At 32.8% G+C, this 9,573-nt stretch overlaps 2 protein-coding genes across 2 annotated transcripts; one reads left to right on the top strand and one right to left on the bottom strand.

The window, feature by feature from the left end:
* Positions 1–956: 956 nt before the first annotated feature.
* On the bottom strand, positions 957–2,420 carry LOC104239853 (uncharacterized). Its single transcript, XM_009794581.2, has one exon. It carries the CDS (start codon positions 2,418–2,420, stop codon positions 957–959), a length of 1,464 nt encoding a protein of 487 aa, XP_009792883.1.
* A 3,999-nt stretch (positions 2,421–6,419) lies between these two features.
* LOC104239850 (transcription factor MYB20-like) lies at positions 6,420–9,081 on the top strand. Its single transcript, XM_009794574.2, has 3 exons — positions 6,420–6,740; positions 7,350–7,479; positions 8,146–9,081. Exons 1-3 carry the CDS (start codon positions 6,608–6,610, stop codon positions 8,780–8,782), a joined length of 900 nt encoding a protein of 299 aa, XP_009792876.1. The 5' UTR covers positions 6,420–6,607; the 3' UTR covers positions 8,783–9,081.
* The last annotated feature ends 492 nt before the right edge of the window (positions 9,082–9,573 follow it).

Below are 9,573 nucleotides of genomic sequence, written 5' to 3'. Positions count from 1 at the left end.
ATGCAGAAAGATGGACAAACAACCATCAGGTACATCAACTTCATCTCCAATATCATTTCGAGTAACTTTGTTTAGCCTAGTTTGCACGTTAGGATGGAAATAATGGGAACTGAATGTTGAAATTTCTTGAATGATATAAGCTTCACATATTGATTCCTCAACACGAGCTCTATTTTTCACCTTCTTTTTGTAAGTGTGTAGCTCCCTATAATTAAAATATATTTTAGAATGTTGTTAAATAAATTAATTAATTATCTAATCAAAGATTCAATTTAGACTCTTACCGCTCAAAAGGATACATCCACCGAAACTGAACTGGACCACCAACTATTGCTTCATATGCTAAATGAATCGGCAGATGTTCCATGGGATCAAAGAAACCAGGAGGAAATATTTTTTCTATCTTGCAAATTATAATCTTTATTCTTTCTTCAAGCTTTTGTAGATCTTCTACTTTTAAAACAGTTGCACATAAGCCTTTAAAAAATAAGTTGATCTCCATTAAGGCATTCCAAATTGGCTCTGGCAAAAAATCTCGAAATGCAATTGGTAGTAACATTTCCAGAAATACATGACAATCATGGCTCTTCATCCTTGATAATTTATACTCTTCCATGTCTACACATCTAGACAAATTGGAGGCATAACCATCTGGAAACCTAAAACTTTTCACCCATTCACATATCAACTTTCTTTGTTCTTTTGTTAGTGAGTATGCTGCCTTTGGCTTCAAAAGTTTCCCTTGATGCTCCTTCAATTCAAGCTCCGGACGATTGCAGTAAGTCTGCACATCCATTCTAGCTTTTAAATTGTCCTTCGTTTTATCCTTTACATCCATTACTGTGTTGAATATATTATCAAACATGTTTTTCTCGATATGCATCACATCGAGATTATGCCGAATAATATTATCGCGCCAATATGGTAATTCCCAGAAAATACTTTTTTTTGTCTAATCAAAGAAATGCCTTACAACATTGACGATGACAATCAAAGAATGAAGCCTTTCTTCCATCTTTTAAATGAAATGCCTTACTTTTTTCCATACAACAAGGGCATGACAAATGACCGTGGGTACTCCAGCCAGACAACATTCCATAAGCTGGAAAGTCATTGATAGTCCACATAAGTGCAGCTCGCATTTGAAAATTTTGTTTCTTATAAGAATCATAAGTCTCAGCCCCGTCAACCCATAATTGTTTCAATTCATCAATGAGAGGTTGTAAGTATAAGTCTATATTCTTTCTGGGGCTTTTTGGACCAGGAATGAGAAGACTTAAAAACATATACGGGCTACTCATGCACATTCCAGGTGGAAGATTGTATGGTGTGATGATTACTGGCCAACAAGAATAAGGATGGTCCATCTGCCCATAAGGACTAAACCCATCAGCTACAAGTCCAAGCCTAATATTTCGAGGCTCAACTGCAAAGTCAGGATGGCATTGATCAAACTTTTTCCATGCCTCTCCATCACTTGGATGACTCATTACCCCAGGTTCTCGACGAGATTTTCGGTGTCGTATCATATGTTCAGTGGTCTTTGATGACATATATAACCTCTGTAATCTCGGAGTTATAGGAAAGTAGCATAGTACTTTATATGGAACATCTTTTTGCCTTCCATTGCCTCCTTTCTTAGGCTTATAGCGTGGTTTACCACACTTTGGACAATTTATTTTGTCTTTGTTATCCTTGTAATATAGGATACAACCTGTCTCGCATACATCTATCTTTTCATATCCTAGCCCAAGTTTGGCAACCATTTGTTTAGTCCTATAGTAATCATTAGGTAACTTAGCATCTTCGGGTAAGATCTCCTTCAGAAATAGCAAAATTTGGTTATAGCAATTGTCACTCATGTTAAACTCGGACTTAATATTTAGCAACCTGCACACCGCTGACAGCGTAGAATGATTAACACATCTATTAAACAATGGCTCTTCTGAAGCTTTTAGCATATCAAAAAATTCTTGAGCATTTCGATTAGGAGGTTGTTCTTCTTCATCATCCAAATCAAATCCATCACTTTCAAAGTTGAAACTAGGACCAATTGCATCTAAGACCATAGTGCGATACGGATTTACTGTTGTTCTGTCAGGACCTATTTCACTTTCTGTATTAGCACTAGATTGAGGCCTAGAAATTGGTACAAAAGGCTCCCCATGTGATTCCCATTGATAATAGTCAGAACCGTTCCTGTACAGATGTGCTTTAACATCATGAGGTTCAAGAAACCCACTAATGTTTTGACATCTTGAACACGGACACCTTATACTTCCATTAGAAACGAAGTCATGTTGCATTAATGCAAACCTTACAAATTCGTGCACACCTTCTATGAAGGCAGAAGTTACTCCTTTCCGACTTGGCACTAGTCTATTATACATCCAGATACGATCAGCTCTAAAAGAACTCATGCTTCCTATCTAACAAACACTGACAAAACACTATTTTTAGTGCTTAATAATATAATAGTTAGTTAATACTCAAAGTAAATGAGATCCAAATCTTCTTATATTCTTAGTTCACCAATTTAAACAGATCGACAATACCACAAATAGCTAATTGAGAAAGATTCAGAATAACCATTTAATTAAGAGAAAAAACACTTAGATTTTCTTAAAAATAAATAGTAGAAGTTGGATCTGTTTTCTATTTGACACATATTTGTAAGTGAAATTTACTATCTCACATCAATTTTGTTTGCTAGTAAACCTTGAAAAGTCACATATACTTCTTTTTCTTTCCAGTCATATATTACAAGTATAAAATTGTATTAATTGCATTCTTCTTCACTTATCATGTTGCCCTCGTGTAAATTAATTTTACTTGGTTTACAATAGTAGAAATAATTCTTCATTATTCTCTCAAATCCAGAAATAGTTGTTCAATAGAGAAATATAAGGACAAAAAATTTATAATTAGCAAAAACCAAACAAAACATACAAGTAGAAACAATTTAAATCACATTACTGAAAGTTCAATTTCTATATATATGATAGGAACATAAATCATTGGGGTAATTGCTATCTCTTAGTTTCAGATTTAACGTAAAATTAAACAATGACAAGAGTTCCTGGTGCGAGAAAGGTACTGATGAACACTCACGATAAATTAAACACTCACAAAAGACCTCTTTGCACAGATGCTTTAGGTATAGGAGAAATTCTTACCTTCACGGAAGCTTACAAGCGACAACGATAATTAACGTTCTTCCTTCACTGAATTGGAAGATGATCGTTGAGGGTTTAGAGGGATGAAGAGACGTGGAAGAGTGCGTGGGCGTTTAGCGAATTTTAAGGAGTTGCGAATTTGAAGGAGTTGAGATACAGTAGTCCAATTAAAATAATATTACCAAGTTAAGCGTTAACTTTACAATTTTAAGGAAAAAGGCTGCCTTTAAGATTTCAATCAAAAGCCCTAAGACGGATCTTTAGGGATTTTTAATCAAAAGTCCAAACATGGATATAAAACTCTTATTACCACTATTATTATTATTATTATTATTATTAATAATAATAATAATAATAATAATAATAATAATAATAATAATAATAATAATTTGCTAGAGACTAGCTTGGATTCCTCCCTAGCTAAACAACTAAATTTGACAAAAACAATTAGCGCCATGTTAGAATTTCCCACGAAACCTTAGCTACTTTTTAGCTAGGGATTAGCCAGGGAATGTAATCCTAGCTAAAAGATAATCTTTCCGCAAAATTATTAGCGCCAAAATAAAATTCCCGCTAAAATTTGGCTATAGATTAGCTAAGGAGTCTTTCCTAGCTAGCACATTGCTAGGGATTTGCTACGGACTGTGTCCCTAGCTAAACTATGATCTTTTGGAAAAATAAATTTAGCGCCAAATTAGAATTCCCACTAAAAATTAGCTATAAATTTGGCTAGGAAAAATCTGTAGCTATCATTTAGCAAGGAATAGTCTCTAGCTAATTCCTAGCTATTTTGTGACTAAATTTTTAATCGAAAAAATTTGCAAGGAAATTGGACTTCTCTAGCTACATCCCTAGCTAAAGGCGTATATTAGCTAGGGAATTGAATTCACACGCTAAATTCCGATGCTAATCGCATGTTCTCTTGTAGTGATAGATTTTGTCAAAATATATTTGAGTTTTTTTTTTGGCAAATACATGTTTGATCATCGATTTGCCAAAATATAATTTTACCGCTTTCTAGTATTTGCTAATTAATTAGTTATAAATATAAATCTCAATCTTTATAATTTAGAAAATTGTTCAAACTTGTCTTTTTTAGTGATATTAAATAGATATAGCTAAGCCTTAGTTCTCTGTGGGATTCGATTCCGAACTTTTAGATCAGATTATATTTGCAGTGACCGCTTATCCTTTTTAGGACTAGAGTTGGGCGTGATCAGCTAGCTTAGTAGCTTTTGTTCAGACCTTGTATATACTTAAAAAAATTAATAAATATTTATTTGAAATTACTATAAAAATTCATAAACTTTAAATCTTGGGTCTAACTCCTTGCGAAGGTGTCTCTCTCCTTGCGAAGGAGATGACAGAACAAAAAGAGTTATGCTATTGAAGAGAGCCAAATAGAGAATGAAAAACATTACATAATTTTTTTACAGTACTTCCTGCGGTCCAAAATAAGTGATTTTTTGGTTGTTTTCACATATATTAAGAAATTCACCTTTTAACATTAATTAACAATGAAATTGACCATATTAACCTTTATTATCTCTTCACATAAACATTCCTAACACATACTCCAACATTAATTACTCCAAGGGCAATATAGGAAAAAAATAATTAATTCATTCTTGAAATCTGAAAAAATCACTTACTTTGGACCACAAGAAAAAAGTTAAAAAATTACTTATTTTGGACCGGAGGGAGTACCTTGTTAAATTGACTTGGAAAAATCCAATCAAAGTTATCTAAAAATATGCATTGGTAAGTAAAGTTTAAGGTCAACATTCAACAAGTATATAATATAACGTCAAATGGATGTAATTTTTGATGAATTAGCAGATTTATCCAAAATGGGTATTCAAGAAAATTGCTTTACTGAAATTTGGCAAACTTTGTTTTCTCTTCTGGCTGAGGTGTGAGAACTCAGTATTTTCATTTTTCCATACTTTATGCTTCAAACTCAAGCAAAGAAATGTGTTGAGGTGGCGCTTTCTGAAGGCGACTATATCACGCGCTTGGACGCGCTGTATCGCTGAATTACACGTGACTATAGTCAATGAATATTGGGAAATTAAATTATATAAACCTAAAAAGTAGAATACACTTATATGAGTTTGAACTTTTATACATAGTCAGTGATAAAGAATTCTTACATTGTCGACTACAAAATAGTTACGGGAATATAAATTTGTTTTTAGTTTTATGTTATTTTTATAAAAGATTTTTGTTTTTACAAATAGGAGGTGTGAAAATAATACACAAACTATCTAAAAAAAAGTCATTTTCTTCTATTCAAATAGTAAGTGGCCACGAGAGATCATTTTCTCAATAGTTACTAGGAATTATCTATGATAACTAAGATTGGTAACATATATGATAAAGAGACAGAAAATGTCATAGAATTTTTAGATATCAAATCATCTCTAAAATAACAGTATATAACCATCTATAATAAGTGATATCATATTCTTAATATCAAAAATAAGATAAATAATACAGATAACATAAAAAAAATGCACTATAACAATGTATGCGAATTAAATTCTTTACATATTTATTAAATTCGATAACCGTGTTGGTGGAAGCAATGACGGACCTAGAATTTTGTGCAAGCGGGTTCAATCTTAAAAGCATATAACTTTAGTCGTAAAATAATACTTCCTCCGGTCCAAAATAAGTGATTTTTTACATGTTTTCACACAGATTAAGAAATCCACCTTTTAGCATTAATTAACAATGGAATTGACCATATTAACCTTTACTATCTCACATAAACACTCCTAACACATATTCCAACACTAGTTACTCCAAGGATAATGTAGGAAAAAAATAATTAATTCATTCTTGAAATCTGAAAAAATCACTTATTTTGACCACAAGAAAAAAGCCAAAAAATTACTTATTTTGGACCGGAGGGAGTAGTTGTCAAGCGGGTTCAAATAAAATATTTATACAAAATTTATGCAACTTTAATTGAAATTTATACATATACATACCATTATTATGTGTGTCCGCCACTGGGTGAGAGATATCAAATAGCTCATAAAATTAGTCGAAATGCACGTAAACTGACTCGGACATCGTGATAATTAAAACAAGTTCTTACACATGTATTGATAAACCGTGTTTTTTCTCTAGAGGTGTTGTGTGGTGCCCGCTGAGGTCGGGGTAATGGGGTGGGTGGGTGGGTGGGGGAGGGGGGGTTCTCATTTTATATATAAGTAGGTGGCCTTTGGTGCTGGTCTAATTAGTTTTCTATAGTTAGCCCTCTCTTTGCATCCTCTCTCAAATTCTTGCCTAAGTCTCTCTCTTTCTTTTATCTAATAATAACAAAAGCTCTTTGTTCCTCTCCCCAATCTATATATATAGCTCAAAATCAAGAAAATAATATTTTCTTGAACTTGGTTATAATTATTTTTCTTGAAATAATAATGGGGAGACAACCATGTTGTGATAAAGTTGGATTGAAGAAAGGTCCATGGACAGCTGAAGAAGACAAGAAACTCATTAACTTCATTCTCAACAATGGCCAATGTTGTTGGAGAGCTGTTCCTAAACTTGCAGGTCTCTCTCATTTTTCTATTATGGGGCTATGTTCTTTAGTGGGCTATTTGTGTAATAAGAAAAAAGTGGTCATTTGCACAAATGGCCTTTTTTTAATGACTATTCTTTAAATTTCGTGAAGGGGAGCCTTAGAGTAACTGTAAAGTTGTTTCCATGTGACATCTAGATTACGAGTTCGGCTATAAAAGCAGTCACTAATGTTTGCAATAGAATATGTTGTCTATATCATCCGTAGGGGCTGCGATCCTTCTCCAGTCCTTACATGAATACGAGATGTTTTGTGCATCGGGCTGCTTTTTTTGTCCTAAAAAAAGAATCATTCAATTACTTTTAAATGCGAAATATATCCTCTAGACAGGCAGGGATAGAATTTTAAAAATAGCCTCAGAAAAGGTCATACAGTGCAAATAATCCATGAAAATGTTTGGTGTCAATGATTGTTCCATTCCCATTGGTCCAATCTTGTTTCTCTTTAATGATTTGAAATCACAGACTAATTTAATTAATTACTTCAGAAAAGGTTCTTTACCAGATAGTATAGTAATTAATACTTAATAGTACAATTTTTTTTTTTTTTTTGTGGGTGCTGAGTTTTTTATTATGGTGCAGGGCTTTTGAGGTGTGGAAAGAGTTGTAGACTAAGATGGACAAATTATCTGAGACCAGATTTAAAAAGAGGACTTTTATCAGAATATGAAGAAAAAATGGTTATTGATCTTCATGCTCAACTTGGCAACAGGTAAATTATTTAATTATCTTTGAAAAAACATACAAATTATTTTTCATACTTTTCACTTTTGGCATTTGAATATTTATAAAAACATAGAGTTTTAAAATAACTTTCATGTGGAGTTCATTAAAAGCAAACTTCAAGAAAAAAAGTAGTGATAGACAACAACTTTAACTCAATTTCAGACACCCATTCTTCACTGTGTAGCTTTCAGTGTCATTGTTATTATCAATTCTTTCTTTTTTTTCTTACCTATTTAAGACTCTTTTTACCCAAGTGGGAAAATGGACCCCTCAAATATTGCACTTCACAAGATACCAATATGTCAAACATTAAGGAAAAGAAAAAAAAAATCAAAAAAAAAAAAAAAACTACTACTATCACATATCAAAATTTAATCTGATTGTGTAATATTTTCTCACTGAAGGAGTTTGAAGCAACAGTAAAGTTGTCTCTGTGTGACTTATAGGTCACGGGTTCGAAATGCGAAAGCAGCCACTAATGCTTGCATTAGGATATACTGTTTATATCACACCCTACCCCTTGAGATGCGACCCTTCCCTGAATCTGCGTTTATGCGAGATACCTTGTGCATCGGGCTGCCCTTTATTTTTATTTTTTTTACTATTAGTGTATACAAGTAACTCATTTCTTTACCTTCAAAATTATTTGCAGGTGGTCCAAGATTGCCTCTCATTTACCAGGTCGAACTGATAATGAAATAAAGAATCATTGGAATACACATATCAAGAAGAAATTGAAGAAAATGGGGATTGATCCAGTTACTCACAAGCCACTCTCCACTATTACTAATGACCAAATTACAAACATAGAACAGCCAGAAAATCTTCCAATTCAACAAGAAATAATCTCACCTTCCTCAGTAAATGATGTATCAATTGAACAGTCTGCTATTACAGAGATCAAACTAGACGACGACGACAACAACAATAACAAGAACACGGGGACAAGTTGCATAAATAATAACAATAACTTTGACTCAACTATACTGGAAGTCAACAATAATGGCTTTTGTACTGATGAAGTTCCATTGATTGAACCCCATGAGATTTTAGTCCCATCTAAATCAACCCCATCAACATCATCATCTTCTTCTTCATCTTCATCATCCAACATAATTGAAGATTTAAAGTTTTTGCCAAGTTTTGATGACTGGCCAATGGAAAATAACATGGGATTTGGATGGGAAAATGATTTCAGCAGCACATTGGATTTCTTGCTTAATGATGATAATGACATGAATAATGTCACATATGATCATGAATCTTGGAAGTTTGAGCAACTCTTGTGATATAAGTTTCGTCGCGCCGAGTTTAATTAAAAGCTTTTGTTTTTTTTTATATAAGTTCGTGTCGCTTCTTTTTTTTGTTCTAACTTTTGTTGTTAATAGTAGTTTAGATGTTACATTCATTTAAGTGGAATAAAAAGTCAAAAAGTATGGGGACAAAACATAGAAGCCCCATATCAAATATTTGTTTAATTTTACTTTTTCTGTTAAAAAACTGTTTGTTCTAATGCACATATCAGATTAAATTTTCCTGTAAGTGAATGCATTTGCAAAGTTATAATATTGTGGCCATGCAAGAGATAGTGCCTTGTATTATCTATTGATTTCTTTTTTTTTTTTGGTTTAACCGTCTAATATCTGAAACCTATATATCTGACTAATTTGAATTTGCGTCGTGTAGAGCTCATAAAAGAGCGAAGCAACTCTATCAAAAACTTCTCTATTAATTTTTAGTTCTAACCCGAGATCTCTAGTTATGTTTTGGAGGGATGTATGATGTTATTTCCTACAATCACTTCGCTGACTATCTATAGCACTGATAATAGTTCAACTTGTACATTTTTTTATTTCAATTTTAGCTCAACTTCTACGTTTTTTGTTTTCAATTTTAGCTTTGTCAGTAATCCATCACAAGATATCAACAACGACGTCCTAGATGATAGTACTAGATTTTTGACATTTTCATTCATGGAACATAAACAAATAGAGAAGAAAGTAAGTCAAGAAGTTTACACAAATAGTAGATGCTAAAATATTCTCATTATTCAAGGGGGGGAGGGGGGAAGACAATATCG

This window comes from Nicotiana sylvestris, chromosome 5 (genome assembly GCF_000393655.2).
Source record: "Nicotiana sylvestris chromosome 5, ASM39365v2, whole genome shotgun sequence".
Classification (NCBI taxonomy): domain Eukaryota; kingdom Viridiplantae; phylum Streptophyta; class Magnoliopsida; order Solanales; family Solanaceae; genus Nicotiana; species Nicotiana sylvestris.
The sequence above is the reverse complement of the archived record's forward strand: the minus strand, read 5'-3'. Positions and strand labels throughout refer to the sequence as shown.